This window comes from Larimichthys crocea, chromosome XVIII, assembly GCF_000972845.2.
Source record: "Larimichthys crocea isolate SSNF chromosome XVIII, L_crocea_2.0, whole genome shotgun sequence".
NCBI classification, from domain to species: domain Eukaryota; kingdom Metazoa; phylum Chordata; class Actinopteri; family Sciaenidae; genus Larimichthys; species Larimichthys crocea.
The window spans coordinates 15,612,678-15,640,171 of record NC_040028.1 but is presented as its reverse complement, the minus strand read 5'-3'; the positions used below and the strand labels follow the sequence as shown (position 1 = coordinate 15,640,171).

The 27,494-nt window shown below is 40.0% G+C and overlaps 1 protein-coding gene across 1 annotated transcript in view; it reads left to right on the top strand.

Moving 5' to 3' along the window:
- The window catches only part of hs6st3b (heparan sulfate 6-O-sulfotransferase 3b), a 60,786-nt gene extending 35,456 nt beyond the window's left edge, over window positions 1-25,330 (top strand). Inside the window, exon 2 of the mRNA XM_010735589.3 lies at window positions 23,984-25,330. Within this exon, the coding sequence (XP_010733891.2) occupies window positions 23,984-24,752 (769 nt within the window). The 3' untranslated portion in view covers window positions 24,753-25,330. The remainder of the gene's footprint in view (window positions 1-23,983) is intronic.
- The last annotated feature ends 2,164 nt before the right edge of the window (window positions 25,331-27,494 follow it).

The window sequence follows — 27,494 nt, the reverse complement described above, 5'->3', positions numbered from 1 at the left end:
TTTCAGTTTTTCATAAAAGATTTTTTTACTCTGCACATAAAAGGCTTGTTTGTCTCAAATTTTGTCCACATATTTTATTCAAATCCATGTTATGAGCAGTGCTCCTTTGCCAAGATAATCCATCCAGCTCACCGGTGTGGCATATCGACATGCTGATCAAACAGCGTGACTATTGCACAGGTGTGCCTTGGGCTGGTCACGATAAAAAAGTGCAGTTTTATCTTGAAAATACCTCAAACACATCCGAATGTTTGCTCGTGAGGAATATATGTTGCTTCTTTTCAATGGAGACATTGAATAAAACATGCTGATGCAAAGTCAACCTTGACTTCATTCAGAAATTTTTCTTACATTCCCACATATCTATATTATATTATAGCTGCATGTCTCACCTTCTGCCACATGTGAGTTTCTCACAGCAGGGACAGATTTCTCATCAATGTGATAAAACTCAAGAATATCGTGTGATAAATGCTTTGCAGTCTGTGACTTCTTCCTTTGTGAAAAATCAAAAGGAAACCGCATGAAAATAATCAGAAATTGAAGAGATCGCGTTTGAAGTTTTGAACACTGCAATACTGCATCCGCAGGCTTGGAAACAAAGTCGACAAAGTGCATCGGAACAAAAGAAGAAAATGCGTCTTTCTACATATTCAGACGCCCCTGAAGCGATATTCCTTGCTCAAGGGTACTTTGCCTTTCATGGTGGCTGAGTAATGCTACCCAGTAAACAAGTTTACAGCAGGATTAGTGTTTCTTGTTGAGTTAAGGATTAAGTCAGCAGCTCTGTCTGTGGCCAGCCTTACTACTTCCACGCCAAACCAGAGGGAGATAAAAGAAGTAAGAAGTAAGTAAAAGGGCATAGTCCCTTTGTTATGTTGTTATGTATTCAGAAGCAATGCACAGAGGAGAAACTATCCTTGAACACAATTTAAGGTAAAGAGCTGGAAGGTATAAAAAACAAAAGGGTTATATACAGACATTAAATATACATTCTGTCGTTCATCCTGGCTCGTTAGTGTCACTGAAATAAAGGCAGAACAATCTTCATTTCATCGCAATGAGTCTGAATAATTGAAACCGTAGTTATTTGTATCAGTCTGCCCTCTGCTTTCTGAATTCAACTCCGGGAAATGTGCTGTGACAGCTCACATCTCTTGTTAACTGATAGCACGGCAGAGCTATATTTGCAACATCAATAATACAGCTAGAAACAAGTCTTCAAAGGCTTATTGGACTCATTAACTCTGATATTGGGATGTAATGGAAAATCTTGTACCAAGGTTGCTCTCTCTCTCTCTCTCTCTTCTTATTTTTTCATACCTGCTGTAATGTATTTGGGTGAAAGTTGGCGTGAAAGTTTCCAAAGTTTTAAAGTCGTTTTCAAGATATGCAACCGAGTCACCGAGTTGGTGATGGTTTTTATGCAGATTGGATCTTTTAGGATTCTTTCTTTCTGTTTAACGGAGCTTTAAACCGCATCTAGTCTTTGAGTTGAGCCAATATACTGTCGTACTCTGCTGCGGCGAGCACCTCTGATAGTTGAAGTGCTTCCACTCTGACATACAGTACACTATGTACAAGACCACTGTGTCAATATGTTGTTGTAACTCTTAATTCAGCGGTTTGATAGGTTTTCCACTGCTACAGCATTTGACTGCTCTGTGGCCGTGTTCCTCTGCACCCTGACCTGAGCTGACAGTCCCGGGGAAAAAAAACAGCACAACCAAGAGGTCATAACTTTGGCTTTGCTTTGTTGTTGTGACAGCAGAGTCAAGACGATGATGAGGAGACAAACCCGATAGTGAGTTCACAGCCTGAAACAAAGAGCAACTGCACTCACTCTAGAAGATTGGAGCCACTTTACAATACAGAAATATTGTGAGGAGCGAGTACGATCTCATAATTAATGAATTGTTAATAAGTTACTGAATATCTCCATAACTTGAGGGCTAGATAATGACGATTTACTAGAGAACAGAGTGGGAGATGCAATATTAATGAATCATTAAACAATCATGAATTCATAAATATCTGATCATCAATATTCTGTCCACTTTGTTTATGACTTGTTTACTTGAGAGCTCATTTCTGAATAACAAACCAAAGACAACGGGATTCCACAAAATATTATTTTATTATATTCACATCCACATGTCATACAGTTGGACTAGAAGTTTGTTTCTTCATGATTCTTTAAGGGTCCGATGTGTACGATTTAGGACTATCTATAATATTCATTAGCATGTTGTCATTAGTGTATAATCTAAAAAACAACAATATTTTAGTTACTGTTTTGTTGTAATACGAGAACATTTGTGACCAGGCAGAGTTTTCTGCCTCCACCTCAACATAACAGAGGTGAAATTATGTTTTTTTGGTGTTCACAGCTTTGAAAAATATCATTTTAATTAGAACTACTTTCTACTAAATAAACAATTAATATGAAAACTGTTGACAGCACGTTCGGTGGATTAACCACAGTAACAGGGGACATGTCTTTGGAAACACTGAAAATTTTTGTCTTTTTAAATCACATTTACAATTTTAAATCAGAAAATCTTATATTTATAATTTTGGATTTCCCTTCCTTCTTTTAATATTTTCATAAATTTATCGAAATCCACATTTCCACATTTTAACTTGAATAAATCTGCGAGTGCTGATGAAGTTTTTGGTCTGTGTTACATCTTTGGCAACATTGATATGACAGCCTGAGATTAATTCCTCTCATTTACTCTCATTTCATCATCGATGCTCATGTTCCAAGACATCTTATGTGTTAATTACGTCGTTTAGTCGTACACATCTACATTGTGCTACTCCTGTATGTGTTGATGAAGGCATTTTCCCCGTATTGACTCCTAATAATACTTAGGATCTTGATGATAATGAGTAAAAATTGACTTTGGCACGTATTGATTTCAGAGGCTTCATTTCACAATTGCAGAGTCTTGAAAAGGCTGCGAGGCAGAGGAACAGATAGAGAAGCCATTTAAAGGCCTGATAACACTTCTCTTACAATCAATACAATTCCATTTACAACACAAGAGATTGGTGGCACCGTTAATTTCATCGCCAAAATGCCATCTTGAGTTGTCACCCAACATGACATGATCGCCATGGTTATAATCCAAAAAGAAAAAATCCAACTTTTCAAAAAATTTTGTTCCTCGATCATGTTACTGTGTAAAAAGTTGAAGATGCACAGAAATTAGCAACACTTATCTTTATTTTTTTAATATGACTTTGCAAACAGAATGCAGGCAGAATGTAGTTAAACCATCCAAATGCAGAAGTATTAGCATGTGGTCCAAAGTCACAGATTTCTGTTAGCAGGGAACTAACACAGTTATTTATTTAACAGCAGTTTTAACAGTCTGATGCTGTTCCTTTCATTTCTAATGATACTCTCTTCACACCATAAATGAAACAAGCAGCACTGCGGGGGACAGGACTCATTAAAGATGCAGAAATGTCTGCAGGCCAAACTTTTTTTCTCATTTGCAAAGATTTTAGATGAGTACAAACTCACTGCAGCGTTGCTGTGACAAAAGTCTATGAAAATACTTTATTCTTGTTATTTGTGTATTGGTATAATTCTGCCCAAGCAGCCTTAGCTTTAACAAGTTTTTACAAAAAATACTTCAGCCATGGCATGATTCTGATCTCTAGCTATTTGGAGTTTACTATCAAAATGTCTAAATCGAATGTACAGAGGCACAAAAAGTGTGAAAACGAGTCTACAGCCTTGTTTACATTGTAGATTACTGTGTCAACATGATAAGATTAGCACTAAACACAATGCATGACTGAGACGGATGGGACTGTGGTTAGTTTTCCAGGTATTTGGTCATGAACCGACACACTGGACAAATAAAATGTTGACCCGCTGATGGCGCTAGATGGAAAAGGATTTCTAAAGTGATTACAAATTATCCAGAGGAGTGAGAACACAAATGGTGGCACTTGAGGAAAATCAGTGGGATCCACCCACTCTGGGAGCCAAATTTCCATCCAATAGTTGTTGAGATAAATCGATCTGGATCAAAGTGGTGGACTGGCCGGACAACTAGCAGACCAGCATTGGCATCCATAGAGCCGTGGTCTGTTCTGTGCTTTTCAACAATGAAAATCCAACTGGCATGGTAATAAACCCATCTCCTGCTCTGTATTCACACTTTAACTCATCTTAGCTTTAAGTATGTAGGCAAGAATGTGTTTGTATCGATACATGCAGGTTAATCACGAGCCAATAATTTCTTCAAGGGAAAAGCTATATCTGTATTAGATGTTTCTCATGTAACAAAGAAAGAGAAACATGAGGGCTTAATAAGCTGAGCGGTATTCTACCTGTTAGCTGTAAAGGACTGACAGTAAGCTGGGAGTGTGAACTTATATGGAGCGATGGTCCACTGAGGCTGATGGAGTCAGTGGAGCAAAGAGGAGCGTTGAGTCCTGCCTGGCCGTCAGTCTGACACCGCACATCAAAGCCTGTATGAGTAACTGCCTAATGTTGCAGAACCTCACTACTGACAAACACGCCGTCTTCCAGACAAGATCAGCGCTTCCCAGCCTTCGCCGGCATCACTTAATAATGAACCCACCGAAAGAAATACCCACCTTTCACTACAGCAATTAAGAGTTTTCTTCTGTGAATAATGCCGACGTGGTGATTATTTTACTCATAGTCAGAGGCCAAGTTTATCGTAAAAAACCCTTATTCTTCTTGGACCTCACTGGAACCTGTTGAATATTTCATTAGATAACAGACAGTTGTTTCCACTTCAGATCCTCTTGTTTTTTATTTTATTCAGCACTTTGCATATTGCATTGATTGGGTAGTCTGACAGTAAGAGTATTCTCATTACAGGATTTTGCTGGGGTTTTTTTTGGGGGGGGGGCTTCTTATTTCCCATAAAAACCCTGAAGACCCTTAGTGTTCATCAAAGAAAGTTGCTCAGAGGTTAAGTGTCTTACAAGACATGGATGTATTAGATTCGTGAGGCATAAAACTCTCAGCTAGCCTAATCAGTCCCACTTGGGCCTGCACAGATCCTTCTGATAACCCTTGAATTAAATTGAGTATAATGATTATGATTACATAATAATAATTGCGACAACAACAAAATCTCTGAATGGACCAAACTGACCCATCAAAGAGACAACGCTGCCAGCTCTCTGCAGAGAGTCTGTCACCGTCGTGAATAATTTATTCTTCTCTTACCTCGGATCCAAATAACTGTGTGTTGTTTGATCAACCTGCTGATCTGACGGACTGAAGAGGAGTTTGGTGTCTGTAAATACAGGCCTGTGGTCGCTGCTTTGCACAGCATGGGAGTCTCAGCTTGCACATCCTGCTCGATCAGTGCCAGAAAGAACTGAGAGGGCAGCTGGGCATGAAGCCATACCCAAGCTTTTGTAGATTCTGTATTTCTTCTACTAAGCTTTTCATTTCTCATTTGAATTATTGTGCCACTAATACAATACTGTTTTTAATTAGTTTCTGCTGGTTAATTCAGAAAATGTCAGGTTTGTAATCTGCAGAGTCAAGTGAAAATGTTCCCGGGAGGAAGAGTTTGAACAACGACTGAGTTTAATAAAAACAATTACAATTAAAATTATGTGTGATGATTGTTACATTATTACAGATAATATGTTTTTTCAGTAACAATCAGGGATTAGAATTAGATATTAAATAATAACATCACAACTAACTCCAGTAATGCTGCGTTCATGGCTGCCTCACGTGTTTAAATGGGGGGTTCAAACTTAGAAAGATACAGAAGAGTGTTTATAGATTTTTAAAGTGCACTTTGAGAGCAGTGTTAAGTGGCTTGTGCTTACCTGCTTACCTGAGCTGAGCCTTTTTTAGAAAACAGAAAATATTCTTCATCGTATACGGCACATAATTTCCCTGTTCAGCTTTGTTGTATAGATAAACTAAACTAAAAATAGACTTATTTTAACCAAAAGCAGTTTTAAGCTCCGATCTCAGGAGATCGTTTATCGTGTTAAAGTGTTTTATTATTATTATTTACAGTGATGACGATAAAATTTGGAGTTTGGAGTAGTAGATAACTGCACTGGATACTCTAACGTTAAATATCATAGTAGTATTATACTTGTCTAAAATGATGCTGTGTCCTTAAATTAAAGTAGTAATATATTTAATTGATCTAAAATGATGTATCATAAGTTTATTTTTAAACAGACAAAAAGTGCTCCCATATGATCAAGGGTTGATAATAACGTCTCCGATCCTCTTCAGGGGACAGACGAAACGTTACCGACATGTAGCTTCATGCAGAGCCTGTAGTTACTAAAAAAAAAAGGGAAAGCGGACGTCCTCCAAAATTAAGTAAGTTCATTTTTTGAATGTGTAATGTGTAATTTAAGCTACAATACTCCATGTAATGACACCATCTCAAGTCAGCTGTTGGCAATGCAGACAACCTACAGTTCATAGTTAAACCATCTCGTTATTATTTCAGGTTTAATGTTACAGAAAGACTCAATGGAAGAAATGTGTTAACATGAGTGTCCTTTGATCATTCCTCATAGACGTGCTTGCAGAAACCATCGCTCTTTGATCACGGCTATGGTTCCTTAAACACGAGAGCAGCGGTCGCTTATGAATAATTTACTCTGCAGTTATCATATTAGTGATAAAAGCTAACAAAGAGAGGAACCATGAGACATCGATCTGAAATCCATTCTAATGTTTTTGTACACAATCTATGAAATAATAGAAAATTGTGCAAAAACTATACAATATCCCCGCCTAAGGTGATGATTTGAAGTTGCTTGTTTTGTCCCAAAAACCTCAAATTTCAGTTTATTATCATATGCAAAGAAAAGCTGCACATTTTATAGTCGAAACCAAAGAACATTTGTTTGTTTTGTGTAGTTTATCATTGAGTTTTGTGTATTTGAAAGCTACTTAAGGCTGTATATGCTGTGGTATGTGGCATTGGTGTAACTATATACTTGTCCCTATGAAAGAAATGATGCTTAAATTAAATTAATACATATAATAACAATGAGTTATGGTTTAATCTGTTAAATCCATTCTCAACATTTTCTGTGGATCAACTCCTCATCTATAAACCTGCTATTTCAGGTGCAGATGTATTTATTTGTAACACAAGGAATCAGTATCTTTTTCCTCCTTTCCCTTCTGTTTTTCTACATCCTTTCCTCTCTTACATTATCACACACATACACACACTTCCCTCTAAATCCAGACTCTCAGCAGGGCAGGGATTATAGCCATGGTTAAAACCTTTCCAGTGCTGCCGGCTTGATCCTCTGTGCCAAGCAGAGACTAAAATGAGCTTCAGAAAGTTAGATAATCGGCCTCATCGACACGATTCTTTTTCAGCCGCACTAATATTTAAGAGGCATTCAGGTTACACTGTTAAAACTACAACCCCACCTGGCTAAGTCCAATTGTGCAACGCCGCAGTTTTTTAGGAATTGCAAATATCCATCGCTGGATAACTTGGAAGAAAGCAAGCAAGCAAAAGTAGAGCCAATTCAATATTAGGCCTCTTTAGTGCTGGGAAATGTTTCCACATCAGTTGGCCTTCAATTTGCTCAACCTGGCTGACAGCTACATTGGCAATATGCAAAGTGCTGGACGCAGTCTGTCCATTAGAAATGGGCATTAAAGGGATTGTTTATGTATCATAATTATATGCACTATATAAGAAGAAGAATCACAGTCCTATTGACCGTAATGCTGTGGTAGGAAAACATTTATTAGTCGTATTACAGTCTCACAGAGGTCATAAGCCCGGGCAGTTCAAATAGAGAAGACCACCCAGCCTCTCTGGGTGAAATGATATGGTCGTAAAAATCAATGCCTACTCTGTTGTTCTTTCCTAGATGTATATTTTATGTCTTAATCCGGCTCAATAAGCAGGAATAGCAACAGCACTTAAGAGAGTGAAAGTTATTGTATGAATTATCTGGAGACCATCCGTCTTGTCAGTTTGCAGATTTACAGATAATCAACTATGGGGATGTGAAGGTCTTCTAGTCAATCAAAAGAAATACATACTGTATGTGCAAACCTGGAAAAGTCGAGTGTTTCTTGTACGCATTGACACATGAAGTCTTTACTGTGAGACAAAGACGTGGATCACCGATGCATTGAATAACGCCCTGGTGCCCAAACAAGCCATCTGTAGTGGCACCTACCTGTCAATCAAAGTGTTCACACTGTTAATTATGCACAACTATAAGCCTTAATATAATTTGAACAGGTGAGTTATATAAAGATTCAGACTCAGTGCAGTTGTTATGAACAAGGAAATTAGCTATAGAGACCAAAACTCTTCTTTGTACCAGGCAACATGTTTATTTCTGCTGTGACATTTTAATATAGGGACTTATGGAGCTTGACTTGAACTGTAACCAGCCTCAAGTGTCCGTTAGAGGAACTGCACTTCCACACAGGCTTTATTTCACAGCTACAGAGTCAGTGCCCGTGGATAGTTGCTGATATTATTAATAATTTCCCATCCCCTTCTTCTTTTCCCTTGCCACCCAGAGGAATATTGCTACCTCAGCATTTACTGTCTTACTCCAACAGTGATGATGACGGTCACGGTCATGATGTTAATGGATTTCCATAAAGGGGGTAAAAAAAAGAAAAGAAAAAAACTAAGAATTTGAATTTAAATAATATTTTTGGCACATTAACGGTAAAAGGACTGACAGGATGAAATGCTGACGTCGAGTGTGTGTGCGAAAGAGAACGAGACGTTCGACTCTGAGAGACAGAACGCAAAGCTCTCAGTGTCTTCATCTCCGTGTTATGTGATGTGACATGTACTGTGCTTTCCACTACCAGCCTGTGTACTTGTGTCTCTTCTCTGGCTGTATTATTAATTCAGAGACCACACGAGTACACGCCTTGTCTCCTCCTCCGCTGTCTCTCGGAAGGATCTTTGAAAGAGAAAGATTAAAAGGAGAACATAATTAGACAGGAGGATTTTCACTATCATGGTAATTGAAGCCGTGCTGTCATATTACAATGCCTAATTGGTCTCAAATTACAGAAAAGCAATTATGACAGCAGGGAGTCGCTTGCCAACGTAAAGGTACATTCATATTTCCTGCCCTATACTTTTCATCTCGGCACATCTTGTCCAGTTATCGCGCAGTCATTTTCCCTGTAGGGCCACTTGTTTCCAAACAACCCACTTAGAAGTCCTTGTACGGCTGTAAATGGAGTTGCATTTGTGCATTTCGACTATATCATATCATTGGGAAGTAACATTTAAGATCTATTATGATTGTTAGACAGTTATGTGGCTGTATTGACTCAGCTTAACTGCCGCTTAAATCTTCTGTTCTGTGCTGCCTGACAAGCAGAGGAGGTCAAACAGGTGCTGTCCCGGGAGCTGAAATGAGATGGCAGATCTCATTAAAGATACACAGCCAATCAGATTTAAGCTAATGCCATCCCTGAGCTGCATCCTTAGCTGATTCCTCTAGAGGTGCATTCATCCTTCCCAAAGTATACAGCTTATAATTCAGGCTGCTCTTATACACTGCTGCTCATTGCAGCAAGGTTACATTTTGTGTTTGTGAATCACGCACCTTTGTGTCAGCCTGCGGGGTGCATGAACTCTCGAAAGAGGAGAAAGGGAGGGAGGCCTGCGATGACCCGGCTTGCAGTGTATTTCGTAGCTGAACACTGTGTGCTGAGCTCACCTCCGACGACATTTTATTCTGTTAAAGCAGTCGGGTTACCTGTGAACTTCACGCTCACTGTGTTCAGGAGAGTTACATGTCTCTGCGTACCATCACTACCATCCATGAAGTGGTTTCTTATGTCTCAGTTCAGTGAGATTGTTTTATGAGATGCTGTGTCATTCTGAGGCTTTAGGAAGTCCCAAAATCATAGCTCCAATAGTACTGCACGCCTCATTTTTAGAGTTTACATTGTTCATTCATTTACAATATTTATATATTTTATAGTAAAAAGGTAGTGAGAAAACTTGACATGGTGACTACATTACACACAATGCAACTCGACCATCGACAGCCTCAGTGTACTAGCATCCAGCAGAGACTGGGACTCCTCTGTAAGAAGTGAGTTAACATTTCTTTGTAGGTAAACAACTCAGTCAAAGAAATGCAAAATGCGAATGAAAACTACCACAAAGAGATGACAAAACGTGGCCTGTAGACGCAGTGTGTCTTTCAGTTTGGGTGTCTTGCTCCTATGTAGGAAGTCTATGCTCATTCTCTCATAATCTGTGCAAGACTATATCGAATTACAATAGAATTCAATAGAACTTAAAGGTCCAGTGTGTATTTCTTTGCAGCAATGGAATACAATATTCATTAGTGTGTTTTATTTTTGTATAATAACCTGAAAAGAACAGGGCTTTAAATGTTCTTTACACATCATCTTGTGCCCTCATTTCTTTGAGACACAGCCTTTCCCAAATTCAAATGTTTAGAAACCCACCCCTGATCTCAGATCTGAGGTCTGGTAAGCCCAAATCTTTCTCCACACCACTGGTTTATTTTAGATCTATCTGATGTTATTTCAAGTGATCGAAGCAGTTTATGGCACAGCTGCATCTCAGAGCTTTATACAACCTTTAGTCACATATGCAGTCGTACTCCCCAGGACCTGGAAACAGACTTTGATATGTAAATTCCCTTTTAAATAATATCCAGGGTTCATTAATAATTGTTGGTGTGAGAAATGTTCACATTTTATATATTAGCCATTAATTCTTCCTTCAGATATTTGACATTTTCTTTTTCTGTAGTACAAAAGAAAGAATGAAATGTTTCCCTTTTGAAGGGCAATTTTTCTCTCTTTTTTTTTTTTTTTGCTGTTGTCTGCCACTCCTAGTACAAGCACTCTCTGTATGCACACCATGTCAAGTGCTAGCAATGCCAGCTTCCTGACAAGTAAATGAAAGGTCCCATCGTTCTTCTTGTTTCTTCCCAGGTGACACCCACTGTCCCCATTCCGTCACCATCAAAAAGCCGAACAAGATGCAGAGAACCTCAAAAACGGTCCATTATGGGCTGCCAGGGGAAGTGCAGACACCATTAAGGAATGGTATCGGTTACAAATAATGCATGTCTCCGGTCTCATTCTCATCTTGTCTGAGAGAAAACGGGACAGCGCAGAGATGTACAGATGCACCGCAGAGACCTTGCATGCTGAATAACTCTCACAGACCAAGGACATCTCACCGGAGAGATGGCGGAGACAGGATTCAGGCGAGAGTTTGCCGTATAATCCCACTCTGAAGCCATTAAACAACTATAACTAAAGCAAACCTGCAGTATTGATGTCCCAAGCACAGCACAGTTGTGTTCTCCTTTTATTATAGCATATTGTGATTGTCTTTATTGCTCTGTTTCGGGAATGAAGTATAGGTAATGTTACAGTCCATAAAGTGGACTTCTTATCAGTCTCAATCACCTCATACCGATGGTAATATCAATGTCACTTTTCATGGCTGCTGAAATTAAAGACCGCAGAGATGGAGGAGGTCGTTACCTGGGAAAGTAATTTCTCTTTAAACATCTTTGCACATGGCGTATGGCAAGACACGCGGTTCTCTCACAGCGTTAAGCACATAGCACTTACTGTAACATCTCTAAAGTGCTAAAATATGCAAAATTAATTATGATCAGATGCATTCGTTCATGCCTCCTGTACGCCGTGGGAATCCAGCCGGTTCTGACACTTCATCCCACCGAGCTTGAACTACATCTACACTACTTCATCTTCCTGTGAACCATAACATGCTGGTCACATGAATAAAACACATTAATAACATGTATCCTGTGACGACAAGTACAGCGTTTGGAGAACACCTTTAGGTTGTGTAAGGTCTGAGTACTGCAGAGCTTCACAGAGATATAGCAGGATGACAGCACATCTGTACTGATGGCCATTTTCATTCAAACAGCGATGAAAGTCAATGTCGAGTCGATACCAGCCCTTCCCACTTTTATGCGCGTGACAATCTTAAGATGTAATCTCAAAAACTCTAGAGGCTCTCTCTTTTACTGTGAGATGCCATTAAGTTCTGAGGCGTTTATGTCTTTTTAATGAGAGAGCTAAATTGCCTTCATACGCAGTGATTTTTGTGCAAATGAAAATCTTGCAGACTGTGAATGTCAAGTAGACAACTAAATGTTTCTCAGCACATTGTGGGCCACGGGCTGTAACATTAGGATTCACGCTGACAACCATGTGACGAAGCCCGAGCAGAACTCTCTGCTGGAAAATATTTAATATCTAATGAACAAAAACGCACGAGTCTACGAGCACACACAACACAACACGCTGTCATTGCAGCACGTGTCATGATCTGTATTGCATTAAAAAAAAAAATGAAACAAACTTTGCTTCAGTGCAACAGTCAGACTGTACCAAATCTCCATATTGCCGTCTCCTTTTGATCAAAAATGACTTGACACCCATATCCCGCTGAAGATGCCTGATGATTCCTTTGGTGCAAGTAATATCTGAGACATCTTCAGAGACTGCCAGGACTGTGACAGTTACAGCAGAGGCTATCAGTTATTTAATATATTTTTTTATATATATATATATATATTCACATATCCCCAGATAACCTCTTCACTCAGTGCACTTTCTGTGGCTTGAATGCTTCATCTGCATCTTTTATCTGATAGCAACATAATGTTCTCACCTTGTAGTAAATGTCTAATTATGATGATCCGGGCAAACAGATCTGTGATCTGACAACATAATCTTATTTCACATGACAAAAGGTGGCCTCTCACTCGAGTATAATGAGCTGCTTCTGTCACTTGAGCCATGGGTTTTATATATTAAGTACATCTAAGTACAAAAATCAGTGTGTCATCACATATATCAAACCATATCACATGTATAAGCTGTTTTTCTCTCACTAAAGCATGCACTGATGGGAGCTTGGCCTCTTAGAAGGACATATAGAAGGCCAGATTTTAGAGACACTTGCATCAAAAGTGGCATAGGAGGAGGCTTTTAAATAGATAAGGAACATTAATCTATTAATTCCTGCCTACTACTGAAACAAAGAAACAAAGGTCAGTTTGCTGTCGATCTTCATCAGACCTTGCAATTGCCATAAGGTTTATTTTTGCTCTCACATGCCATATTAGTAGCTGCACTAATTGTCACATGCTGAAGTGTTTTCAATTTATTTTCCTCTCTACATGCCGAGTATGTGAAACGGGAAGGGGAAGTGATTGAAAGTGATTGAAATAATCAAGAAGAAGAAAAAAAGTGTCTCAAATTTAAAGTTTTTGGATTTGCAATCAAAGAAAAAGTACCAGTGTGTAGGATTCAGTGACATCTAGTGGTGAATTTGCTAATTGCAACCCTGTCACCTCACCCTCGCCTTTTTGGCATGAGGTAGAAATGATGGTGGCTGCAAAACACATGAAAAATCTTTAAAAATCCATCTAGAACCATTGTTAGTTTATCCGTTGTGGGCTATTGTAGAAACATGGGCGACTCGGTTCATCCTAAGGTAACAATTCTGTTATGTAGAACATAATTGGACCCGGAGAGCAAACACAACTGGAGACTGAGTATAGTTCAAGGTTTATTAACTAAAGCCAGAAGGGTGAATAGTGCATGGGAAGGTGGGCGTCAGGTGTTAAGGAGATCCAGACCGTGCAGGGCTGGTGGTGGTGGCTGATTTCCAGAGACAGGAGTGATAACGAGGCAGGGCTGGACGTGGCAGGTTAGTGGCCGGCAGGGATCCTGAGGCACAGAGAGATAGCAAAAAAAAAAAGACAGAAAGACAGGGGAAGGGAAACAAGGGGAAAACAATGAGGCAGACATGAGAGATTCTTATTTTCAGGTTATTATCAAGCGGCAACCTCCAGTGCTGGGAAATGAAGCCAATGCGGAAATGCTAAAAAAGTGTAATCCCTCGAGTAGCCGCTTGAGGCTGTCTGCAGAAGTGAGCCAACCTCCATAAGCAGCCATATTAAAATGCCCAACTTCACAGCAGAAACAAACATGTTGACAGCTGGATTCAGGCCGATATTTAGATTATTGGGAGGTGTTATAAGCAGTACATCCAACACGGTGGTGGCCAACGCTGCATATTTTCGCCTTCAAAACAGCGCTTTGAAAACCTACACGAAAACATTAAAACATAATTATGCATATTATATTCCACTTCTGCCAGAATCTGTAAACAGAGCCCCTTAAATCTCACACACTGGACTTTTAAAACCATGTCAGCGTGTTGTAGAAGTCAGTCATTTGTCTGAAATACAATAAAGGATCGCACAATCTCATCTGGTAGATAACTCATCGCTTCAAAGGTTATTATTTCTTTCTCAGGAGAATGTAAATTTAAACTTCCTCTGTGATTTGACTGTTCTTGCTTTCGTGTCTGGGTTCAGGGTACAGTACCACGGGTATATTCGATCTTCAAACACACAATCAGATGTCGGCATTTTGGACGGATTGTCAGCTTTAAAAAACAAAAAAAAGCTTAAATGAAAGACACTGTTTTGGTCTGAAGGTGAATGTAACCATTATTCTCAGTCTGATTATTAGTTTCACATTCTCTCTGACTGATTCTGAATAGCAGCAGGAGAATATATTCACAGTGCCCAAACCAAGGCTACAGGCCATACTCATTGTAAAACGATACTATAACAAGATTACCCTTCAATACCGACAGAGCAAAAAGCACCTCGGCAGAGCTCTTTGCTTAAAGAAAGCCAAGCTTGTATTGTGTTCCTGTAAAGCTCTGCAGGCGATTCATAACATCATGCAGTCTCACCTGCTGTGGCACAAATTTCTTCCTCCTGATTCAACCTGTGTTTAAGACTGGAACAGTCTGTCCCCTATACCATCCTTTGTGTTTGGAGCCTGTGCTTGCAGTAAATCCAGACTTTCAATGACTCCTCGGTGTAGCTGCTACAATAATTTGAGATATATTGAGGGACACTCATCTTGCATGTCAGTATATTTGTGTATATGAATGCTTGGATTGCAACTCTACAGTTGTTTATTGTTAAAGGGGAGTACCATCTCACTGAGAGCAGAGGTAGTGTAGCTGAGGGCAATGCCACTGGCGTACCTATGTTCCTGTTGAGTCCTGCTGTTGACTGCTAACAACAGACTCTGATCCTATGCAGTGCTCAGATCAAGTTTGAGGCCTGTGGGAGCAACCAAATACTACCATAGCATTACCTTTATATCGTAACAAATTGTTCACAGCCAGTGTTTTTAAATAAACATTACTTTACTGTACTAGAATTGCAAGAAGTGGTTAGGATACCAACCAGAGTCTAAGGTTGGCATCCTGAGTTCTGTTTGAGGTTGGCATTAAAAGTTAAAGCAACACTGTGTAGAAATTTGTATTTTTTTTATTTAGCGCCCCCCCGGTTTTGGAGTCTCTTCGCCTCTGTCATTATGTCTATAGAGGCTGCTGAGTATTGCCTACTTGCCCAGCTGAAAACCTCTGCCAGTTGTTTCAATAAACTCCCGCCAACAATTAAAAGTCATCCCCGGATGTTCTCTTGTCTTGTGGCCTTACACCTCTCCTTTCATCTCCTTAGCTTCATCCATCAATGTCCTTATTAGGTCCGTTCACCATTAGCTGTGTCCATAGAAGCTGCTAAGCCCTGTTACAATGCTGACTTACCCGGCTCCTGTTCTGGCACAACACTGGCTCCTCTCCCCATCTGCATTAACTGGTGGCAAGGGCCTACAAACACAAACAGTCCCCTGGTGCTCTAAGCATAAAACATTTTCTCGTTCTCCATAAAATATGATCCAGTTTCACCAAAATAAGTGAAATAGTCGGCAATGTGTGACTTAGTGCTTAGTAATTCTTCACAGGTGAATGTAACCGAAGTTACATAGCATGATACAGACGTACAGGGTGTAAACTAGTTAATGTCTCACCAAAATTATATAAAATCAGTTATTTTATTGTGGAAAAATTACACAATGTTACTTTAAAGTTAGGAAAACTTGTGCCTACTTTATTAAACTGTATTGTGTTTGGGGATTCAGTGCACTGCTGACTTTTTCTGTATTAAACCAAAACCATAGTCTTTCCTTAATCTAGTGCTGTGAGTGCCTAAACTATAAAAAGTTCAATAATGTAATATAATCAATACAAGCTGATATTGTACGGATTGTACTTTGGCGTAAAACAATATTGTCAACAAACATTTCTGTGACTTGCCAGGTTCAGCATTTCCTCATGATGTTAATAGAAATCATAATCAAACATTCAGCACACTCGCTGTTATAAATATTTTGTCTACGAATGTAATTTCAAGGAGACATTTGGTAATGCTGTATATAAATAACTGTATATAAACAGCCTCTGTGCACTCAGCAAGCCTGTTTTGTAATACACTCCATGGCCCATTGTCACCATGGTTGTTAATAAAAAAGTGATTTCCTCTGGAGCAGGTTGCAACAGTTCCTATGTTCCAGTCTTTGATTTCAGATCTTAAAATACAAAACTATACCAGCCTGAAATTGTTTGTTGAGATTGAATCAGACATCACTATGCAGCCTTCCTCTCTCATAAACTTTTATCATTACCATGATTTACCTGAACGACAAGTCTCCTGGAAAGGCACATTAAAAAAACAAAAAGTGGAGAAGGAGAGCGATGGTTGTTTATATGCAGTGCCTCAAGTGGAGGGCAGTGAAGTGAGACGATGCACGGCATAGTGAGAGATAAACATAAGCGATACAGAGGGAGATTGACGAGTGAAATCAGCAGCGTGATTAATGTGACAACCTTTAAGAAAAGGTTGTGGATCCGGAGGGAACACTAATGTCGAACAGTAATCTAGGACATGGAGGAGGAGCAGAATGGAGAAAAGGGCAGAAGTCAAGTGAGGTGCAAAATTCACAGGAATACCCCATTCTCATAAAGTACTGTACTCTGTGTATGTTTGCCTCAAGGTTGGGAACATTCTGCCTCTTTAGTGACGACGCTGAATGTTGCAACTGAGGGATTTTTACCCACCGCTCATTATCATTAATTTAAATAACATTCAGACATAACATTTGGTGACTAATACCGCATAATATATTGATTCTGCAGACTAACTTCACTGTGGCTGCACCAGGTTTAGTCAGATAACAAACAGTACAACACATTTCTTTGTTCTGTTGACCCTCTATTAACTTACACGACCTGTAAATTGACTGAAATCTAACTAAAAAAGTAAAATGGCCCAGGAAATGTAAGGGGAATTATTAAACACAGCATTTAACAGTAATAACTGTTTAGGGTTGACGTTGAACAAATGATAATTTGCTGGTAGTTTTTATTTGTTACTTGTACATTTAACACATCTCCACAGTTAGACTGAATTACCATGTCATTACTTTAGCCTGATATTTTGCTCAGCTTGTCAGCGGGGTGCTTTGTTTTGCCGATGTCCTGGCAAATTCATTGTCAGTTGACACTAAATCTGGGTTAGTGGTTGGATCAGTCAACATTTTTTTACACTGATGTATGTTGATTTCTGTGTCTGCTGCTTGCCTGTTGCTATTTTTCATTTTTTTTGTTTTGTTTCAAAAGTAATTTTCAGGTTCTTTTAGGGCTGCCAATGAATATTCTAAACATGACTGTATAATCAATTTGTGAAAATTGGAAAATAAAAAGCAGCACTACCATGGCAATATTTAGCACAGCATGTATCTTTTGGGCAATAGACGGCAGAGTTATGTCGCGCTGTATTGGGTTGCCCTCTTATGGACATAATGGACAAAGATAATTTGAATAATTAGAACCTTTTGTATTTCTTTAGACAGAAAAATTGAATAATTTTGGCAGCACTTGTGCTTTTAATGTTTCTAAATTGAAGTAATAAACCTGTGTCATGGTGGCTTTGTGGTCTAAGGTGCATACTACATATTACCGGGTTCAGACTACACAATATTTTTGTCTGTAACAATGGTCACTGTGTTAGATTAGGCAAATCTAGAGTTTCAAATTTTTGTCCAAGAAATATGACAACACATTTCCTAGAATAATATATATTTGATACTGACTGTCTTGTTTGGAAAAGTCTAAAGAAGCACTAACATCATCATTCCTCTTTCGATCTTTCACTACCATCACAGTTAATCAGTCAGTGGCGTCAGGACGTTATGAGACCTCCCAAATGCAGGGTTGGTTTTCGTCCAGTTTTATACACTACACGGGATAAAAGCGATCACCGAAGCCCATTTTCATTGCTGACGCCCTACATCTGTTGGGTTGGGCTACTATCAGATATCATGTAGTCTGAACCTGGCATAACTGTAACAGTAACTTATCTGGCCAGGGGACCTCTGTTGCACGTTATGCCCTTCTCTCTCGATTAACTAGAGGCAAAAATAGCAACAAAAGGAAAAATGGAAAAACGAGTATACTGTAGAGAAAACAACAAGACTTTTCAAATAAATATTAAAAAATGAAGTGGTGGCCTAAAGGTTAGAGAAGCAAGCTTGTGACCAGGAGGTTCTTTTTTTAATCCCCGGATTGGCAGGATAACTCTGGGTGTGGTTGTTCTGGGCAGCTTCCAGATGTGAATGTGTATTATGTGAATGTGATCAGGCAAAAAAAAAGAGCTAAAGTTCCCGGAATAAATAATAAAGCAGCAGAAACATGATTACATAGACATGCAATACACTTGTTTATAGCCTTTACAGATTTCTTTCAGCACATGTACATAAAAATGTTGTAGGGCATGAATCAAAATGTTTTTGTCGTTTAGCAGCGTGTTACATGTCATGCACGGTCGTGTCTGCCTTTTATGACTGTGAGTGAATAAACGTAACTGTGCCTAGAGGATGACAGTAAAAAGATGTTTAAAAAATGTTGTTCTTAATGCTCCTGGACTGCAGAGGAGTAATGGAGGGAGATCAAAGCTGTTACACTGTGAATAAATCAGAGAAGTCAGCAGACTATAAACAGGTACAGATTTCGACGCTGACTCACACGCGCACACACACATGGTTTACCACACTACATCCCAACAACATCAGTCAGTCCTTCTGTTGTACTGGGACATGGTCTGTCTTTACTTATTTACTGCTCAGTGTGTTAGCCTTTGCTCTGAACAACTTTCTGCCCAGCTCACAGAGATATATTGTTTTGCTTTTCCCTATTGTCTAGCCCACCCTCAAGCACCTGCAACAATATCCAACTCCCACACATGAATGTCTTGATGAGTGAATTCAGTTCATCCACTTCCAGCCGCCATGTGCTGGGGATAAAAGTACAATGTCCCCTTTTAGGAGCCTGTAATCAGGAAGAATCAGGGGGCTGAAATTGTGTCATTGAGGCTAATTATGGACAATTAAAAGCAAGTAGTGTGTTACACTGACATTGGCAAAGGAGAAATCTATTCATTTGTGTTTCATAGGTTGGGAATATTCACAGGAAGCTGCGGCGTGGCTGTAGCAATCGAAATGTCTGTTAGTTTGTCCACCATTTTGATTCAGACATAAATATCGAACAACTCTAGGATGGATTGTCGTGACATTTTGTGGAGACATTCATATTCCCGAGAATCTTGATTTAGTGATCCCCATTTGCCACCATGAGCTTGATTTTAGTTTTTTATTGGGATGTATCGACAACTTTTGGATGGATCGCTATGCAATATGGTGCATACATTTCTCTGTCTGAAGGAACTGTAATAACTTGATTCTTTGATTTTTCCTACGGCACCATCATCAGGTTTTTATTTTTCCCATAGTTTATGACCAAATACCTGCAAGACTTAAGGCATTCATGTACTCTGTGTTTAACACTAATTAGCAAACGTAACTAAACTTTTAAACTGACTAAAAATGGTGAACACATTAAACATTTTACCTTCCATTATGCATGTGCGTACTGACACAGAGCCACGAGCGCGAGTTTACTTTTAAGCTGTCACACTTCCATAAGTGCTAATTGTAGTACACAGTTAGTGTACAGGTAATCAATCAGACTTAACAGGAAATTATGCAATTTGCGTAGCATGCCAATTAAATTGTAAAGAGAGCTTTTGTTTTCTGATGTGTTCCTGAAACTGTTTCAGTAGTTAAGAGCACAAAGATATAAACGAAATATAAAAAAAACATGGTGGTTTAAATAAATTTCATCATATTTAAATAAATATCATCATGTAAAACAAACACAGCTTTCATGCATTCTGTATGTGTCAAACTCTTTACCATATCCGTTCACTACATCTATTTAAATCACACTAAGCTTCAGTATTCCCGTCTGCAACTCCCCTCATCCTTCCTTGCTTTGGTTTTTCCATTTTCATCCATACTTTTGAATTCCTCTTCCATCTCTGCTTAATGGCCCCTATTTAGTTTGTGCTCCAGTGAAGTCAGGCTACTGGTGCAGCTGCTTTAGAGATGAGTATTCTGGGGTGGAATGAGATGCAATATGCCTCCTATCTATTATTGATCCATGATTAACTAGAGTTCAACAGAGTTCTCGGCTCCAACCAAGCGCATAATCTCCGTGGGGGTGTCATGGTGTATGGAAATTTGCCCCACCTGCCCCCAAAGTTTTGTAGGAACTAATCGCCAGATGCTTCAAAGTGCAAAAAGACGTTTTGGGGTTGTGTGTCCTCAGTTATAGGTAAAACGCAGTGTTTGAATCGCGGATAAACAGATGCACATGTTAAATATAGACCAGTGTTACTGCTGTTGTTGTTAAAAACATCTGGTCGGATGTTTTTAAGAGGCTGGAGGATAGTTTGAGTTGCACTGCTGCACTTTTCAGAACCCACTGCTGCTACTGGTTCTACTGGTTAAAGAATTCATACTGAAAATACAGAGAAATGCTGATTTTTGATCATCTAACTAAATGTGCAGACTATGTGTCTGATGGTTGTTCCTTAATTTAACCTAATAAATGTATAAATACAGCATATAGCCCCAGTGTCTGCTGGGAAACTTCTTCCTTTTACTCCAACACACTAAAACAGGCTGGGGAATCTTGGCAAAGAGATGTGGTTGTGTCACAGCTTTGCCATATGAGACAGTATATTATTAAAATGTCTAATTATAGCTGTTTACTGCAGTATTTTTTTTAAAATAACAATTGTCTACAGGAAGTAAACTTTTCACAGTGCTTTTGATAGTGAGTGTGAAATAACTGAAGGGGTGGTACTGATGACAACACAAGCCAGAGGTAAGAAGAAGCCTGTTAGCTTAACCCCCCTCCCCTCTCAAGAGTCATCTGTATCACTCAGGGAAAGCCTCCGTGAGACAGCTCTGCAGACCCGTTGATCCTGATGCATTTTGACACTGATGGTGCACACAGCTGACCTTTGGGCTGTGGAGTGCACTCAAACAACACTTTGCTACATGTGTTTATGTCCCAGAGACAGTCTAATGAGGATGTATCCGCAGCCAGCCAACTCCAGGAGCATGTGCCAGGATGCAGCTGTTGCCACCAGGGCTGTAATCACAGCCTTTTGCCTGACTCATATTGGGGTAGCACTGTCAGCAGTGGCATTCCTATGGCACTGTTTGGACAAATCTTCCACAGATAAGCTTCAAGACATATTTTTGGCAATCCCGTGGTTTTGTTCAGTCAGATAATGTTGCTATTTGCACGCTTGAATACACCCAAAAATGTTCCCGTTTCTCAGTGTGTTCTCATCTAGAAACATATTTGCATGATATCTTCGAAAAAAGTTGGATTCATGCTATGAAAATTTAAACCAGTGCTATATTTTGGGTTTATCCGAGGTTAGAGAAATATGTTGATCATAGCCACAAATAAAACTCAAGCCAACTTGCATGTTTGGAATTTATCATCCCACCTCAACACTCCCGGTGTTACTTTGCACCTCACTATCAAACTCCTGTTTCACTCAATTTTCAGGACATGTAAGATGAAGTTTTATTAAGCAAATAATTGGTATGAGGGCAGGTTCCAACATCATTTCTGCAGGGAGGAAGTGTGACGTGTTGATATCTGGCAGCCTGTCATCACCTGACGTGACAGCCATAAAATAGCTTCATTTTAGTTAGTTAAATTAATTAAAATGACAACGTTGAAACTGCTTAATACATTTAATGAAGTAATCCTTCATCTCCTCTGGGTATTTGAATTGATTAATCTAAAATAAAAAGTCATAAAACAGTGGCCATTAAAGTTCTCCAGAGCCCAGGCTTGACATCCTCCAGTGTTTTATTTCGTCTGACTTACTCAAAAATATTCATTTTTCAGCACCAACAGTAGCTCACCTGGTATAGCAGGAGCCCCATGTATTAAGGCAGAGTCTATCCTGCAGCATGTCATCCCCTCTATATGTCCCCCTTTCCTCTCTCTCTCTCTCTCTCTGGCCATTAAAGGTGTAAAAAACCCAAAGAAAGAAATATAAAATTCAGTTTACAATGATATACAACAAAAATATGCAGCAAATCCTCATATTGCAAAAGATACAAGGTGAGTTTTGCTTTTAAAAAAACCCTAAAAATTACGAATCCCTTATCAAAATGGTGAGAGATTAAGTCAACAAATCGATGAATTGTTTCAGCTCTAGAACAGACCCCTGGAGACGGTCCCCCACCATCCTCATCACAGGCAGATAGTGAAGCAGACTCTGATAATACCTGTGATGATATCTCGACGTTAGAGATGACTTAAAAGGACACATAAGGACAAAAATGGAATAAGTAGCTGTTACACAAATACAAAAATCCAAGCAAACAGTATATTTTTCCCTAAAAAACAAACAATCTGAGGGCAAAATATTCCTCTGTGTGTACAATTTCCTTTAGCCCATCGTCTACGCTGAATCCAACCCTGAAGGGGAAGAAAGTACAAGCACAGGACTGTGTTTGTGCAGCTCTTTTAGCTCCACTCCTGAGTCTGAGGCTGTGTGGATGTTTGCTGTGGTAAAAGAACTGAAGCAGCAACAGAGAGCAGCTTTGGAGTCAGTGTGAAATCTCAGCAACGCTCTGCACTTTATCTGCCCAGACTGTTTCTCTGCGGAGGGGATCGCATCATTAAATATTCACATGACACCACCTTAGGAGAGAGGTTTACCTGACCAACACCTGTCCAATCTTTGTTTTCCGTCAGAATGCGCTTTGACATATCTGTGGTTCAGCTGAGTAGGTCTCCTTGGAGGTCTTCAACCTTGGCATGACGGGCAGGTGTAACCTCCTGTGTGTGGATTCTCGAGTAAATATATCGACTTAACAATCAGACATGATTGAATCTTTTTTTTGTGCGACTATACTGCAAATTATAGTGTAGAAACTGCCTGCTTCGCTTCATCAACCAAAGAACATTATCAGACTCCTCTCTTTGAATGCCCCTTTGTCCCGCTGCAGAAAACCGATAAATCTATGTTGGGCATGTTCGGCGGCTGTCCTTTTTGCAATAACTGAGGACATATTCAGTCTCCGGGGAGAGGCAGCAGCTCGTATAAAAACGAATAGCACTCATATACCAGTTTTTCAGCACCAAACTGCAAGCAGAATATGTTTGCTCCTGTTAAATGCCCTGTTGTGATTGGTTGACAAATGATGGGCAGGACACCCAGTTTAAAAGTACAACAGATTTGAGGCACAAAACTGAAACCTCATTATTTTTTAACAGTGACATGTTTGGGCTTTAGTTGGGTCAGTTTTAGTCACTTTCTGTGTGTCCGTGGATTACCACTATGTCTTGATTCCCAATTATTCTCCAAGTTGGCAGGTGGAAGAAATCTGTGGAACGGAAACAGTTCGAGCTCAATTTTGTAAAATCATTACTCTGATGCAAGGGTTCAATTTTCAAGGGCAATATATAGAAACTCTATAATAATCTCATTAGTGAGACTTTCCGTTTGCCAATTAGCATTCAACCTTGAAGTTTCATACACAGACAAAAGTCACCATCTGTCAGTACAATGCAGGGCAGCCCTCTGTGATGATGATGTGCTCACAGCTCTCTAACTGTGTTTGTTTTGGCTGCAGGAACTTCTATTACATCACCATGCTGCGTGACCCAGTCTCCCGCTACCTGAGCGAGTGGAAGCACGTCCAGCGTGGAGCCACATGGAAGACCGCCCTCCATATGTGTGATGGACGTTCGCCCACCCAGGACGAGCTTCCCACCTGCTACAATGGGGATGACTGGTCCGGTGTCACCCTGACTGAGTTCATGAATTGCCCATCTAACTTGGCCAACAACCGTCAGGTGCGCATGCTGGCTGACCTGAGCCTGGTGGGCTGCTACAACCTGTCCTCCATGAATGAGAGCCAGAGGAACCACATCCTTCTGAGCAGCGCCATGAGCAACCTGAAGAACATGGCTTTCTACGGCCTGACTGAGTTTCAACGGAAGACGCAGTACCTGTTTGAGCGGACGTTCAGCCTGCGCTTCATCGCCGCTTTCACGCAAATCAACAGCACGCGGGCCGCCAACGTGGACCTGAGCGAGCTTGTGCGCAGACGCATCGAGGAGCTCAACTTCCTGGACGTGCAGTTGTACGAGTACGCCAAGGACCTGTTCCTCCAGCGATTCCAGTTCACCCGCCAGAGGGAGCACCAGGAGGTGCGCTTGAAGAGGCGCGAAGAGAGGCGTTGGCTGAGGGAGCAAAAAGAGCAGGGCAGGCCATGGCCGCCCAAACACAGAGGGGGAGGAAATAAAGGTGGGAGAGGTGGAGCGGGGCTGGAGAAAGGGACTGACAGTGACTTCCCCACCACCACTGAGGACTACACAAGCCAAGTGGTCCGTTGGTGAGGCTTTGGTCTTAAGAGAGAGGAGCAAGAGAGAGATTCCTCATGGACTACTTTAAACGTTTCCTTTCGACTCTCTCGCACATGCTACGTCTCTCTCTTTTCGTCTCACCATTAGTCTCCTGCATCTGTCTGTTTCTCAGCTTCAGTGTGATCCGAGTGCTCTGCTGTTTCTTTACGAAAACTGCCAAGTCTGTGAGTCTCACAGCAGCTCTGCCTTGGGGCCCTTTGGTGTCTTAAATCTTTAAATGCTGTTTATATATTTCATTGAATTTTTTTTTTGCCTTGTTTATTTATCATGTGTTGAATAAGAATAAGTAAACTGAGGTGAAAGAAAGATATAAAAAAAAACAATCAAAAGAAACTGCCATGCACTGCGCTGATTTTTAATTTTTGAATTTCACTGCAAAATTGATGATTGTCATTGTCTTTGTTGCAGCTGGTAGAACACTTTCTCCATTTTAAAGACGTAGTCATAGAAGAATCGATGGTTGCATGTCACACGTTGTACTGACAATTGAGGAGAGTGATTTCCAAAAGATCCACAGCGCTATAAGCCAAGGTTAATAAAAAACATTTTATTCAATGACAATGAAACCCTTCAGAAATACCCAGTTGTATGCATGCAGTACCTATGTTTTACACCAAATTATAGAAGCCTTTATCTGATGCTTATACTTTGGTTACAGTCAAACACACTGGATATTATTTTCTCAAGTGCAATACCTTGCAAACTTTAACACATTTAAGATAAAACATGTACAAGCAGAGAACAAAAAGTATTCTGTGAGCAGGAAAACTATTTTGTGATGAATTCATTTCTGATGGTAACGGGCTGCAGAGATAGAAAGTTGGTAAATAGTACAAGTGATGAAATGTGTCAGTGTGGCCGGCGTGTGTGGCTCGACTATGAATGAGATGATCAGCATTCAGTTCTCACGCCCCCCCCTTTCCCGTCACACTGGCTGCTTTTACATGTTTGTAGAGCTGACGGCAACTGCGCTGTGGGCATCGAGAGCGCTCTAATGCCAGCAGAGCCTACAAAGACTAGCCTCAAAGCAGATATTCGAGAATTAAAACAGATGTCTTTTTCTTTTTTTCCCGCCCAACAGTTTCCAGTCCCTCAAATCCAATCAGCGCCGCAATTCGTGGGGATGAAAGAGGGCTTGTTTTTGTGTGGTTGAATAGGCTTCAGTGACGCTTTTATGCCTCTTATCTCATATTCAATCAAAATCCCTGCTTATTAAATTAAATGTTCATTAAATGTCAACACTGAAGATGAAGGTGGCTGCTGCTGTTTTTACAGTAATTTCTGATGTTTCTTCTCTGATTGCAGTTACTTATAAAAAAATACCTCAGACAGCACACTTTTAATTTAAAGAATCACCTTTGTTTTGTCTTGTTTGAGCAACTCAACCAGCTCGTGCAGTGAATGTGTTGGATTAACACAGGTTCTGTTTGTCGTGTGAAGCACTTAACGTCTGTATGAGTTCAGTGAGTGTGTGGGTGGACGGTAAAGAAGAAATATAGTTGTATAGCACATTGATAACACTCGATCTGCGTAATCTTTCTGACTCGAATTCACGGCCATTTGTAGTATGGCAGCACGGAGAAACAGCGGAAGTTCTCGGATCCTTTAGTGACGCAAAAGCAGTGATTTCAATGTCAAAAATACTCCATTGCAAGTAACTAACTTTGAATTCTGCAGCCGAGTAATTGTAGAAATTCCTCTTAATAAACCAACATGCTGCACCGCTGTGTGTCAGACTGTAGGAATTGTTCCCCAGAGACAGATGGCATGAGCGGGAGAAGCACTGTATAGCTGTTAATGAAACACTTCTTCGAGTGTTGTAAATGTGCTATATAGCCATGGTTATACATATCTAAATAGATGTATAAATATACATATATTTGTATATAATGCAATTTCTAGGGGGAAAAAAAATGTATGCAGAAGAATTCCTGACTGAAAAAGCTGACGCTGAGCTGTATTGCTAAGTGAGCAGCTGGGGAGCTAAACTGGATTGCTGCCTTAGCTTTATGTTATATTGGAATGGCAGGAAAGGGACAAAAAGGTGCAAAATATAGTATAAGTAATGAAAGGCATTGTTGAGCTTAAGTGTATGTAGCAGGAGCTGAGATGCCATTCAAGTGTCATTGGAATAAGTGTAAAACAGCTATATTCCATTCAATGGCCTAATACAAATACATCCTACTGTGCAGAGTCAGACAACTGCTTCTTCATGAAGCTGGGATAGATGGATTTGCCTCCAGTTTACAAGTAGGAACTCCAACTGTATTGTACTTTTTAAAATTTTTTGGAATTTTTCACATTTTTTGAATCGTAGTTTAGGCGGCTAGAAGGCAGCGTAAGACCTTTTTCACAGCAGCCGTTTTGACATGAAAAAGCATGAAGTCAACACAGTTGATAGAAATGAAGGGCCCCATTCCATTCACGGCAGCACCCTGACCCCAGACTCTGTATTCACTCTACTGTCCCATGTCAAAATGGCCGCTTTGAAAAAGGTCTATTAGCTGCCGTGTTGCAGAAGGAGATGAAGAAGAAGTGGCGGTCAGTGAGTGTCTATGGTTGTGTGTCTCTATATTATTGTTACCACTAGCACCTGTGTTTTGCGCCTTTGGTGTGATACGGTTGATGGTCTGGTCTGGAAAACCAAAAACAGTTCACAAACCCCCCCAGAACTCTACATCAATCTTTAACAATCATATTGGAAGCAGCTGATAT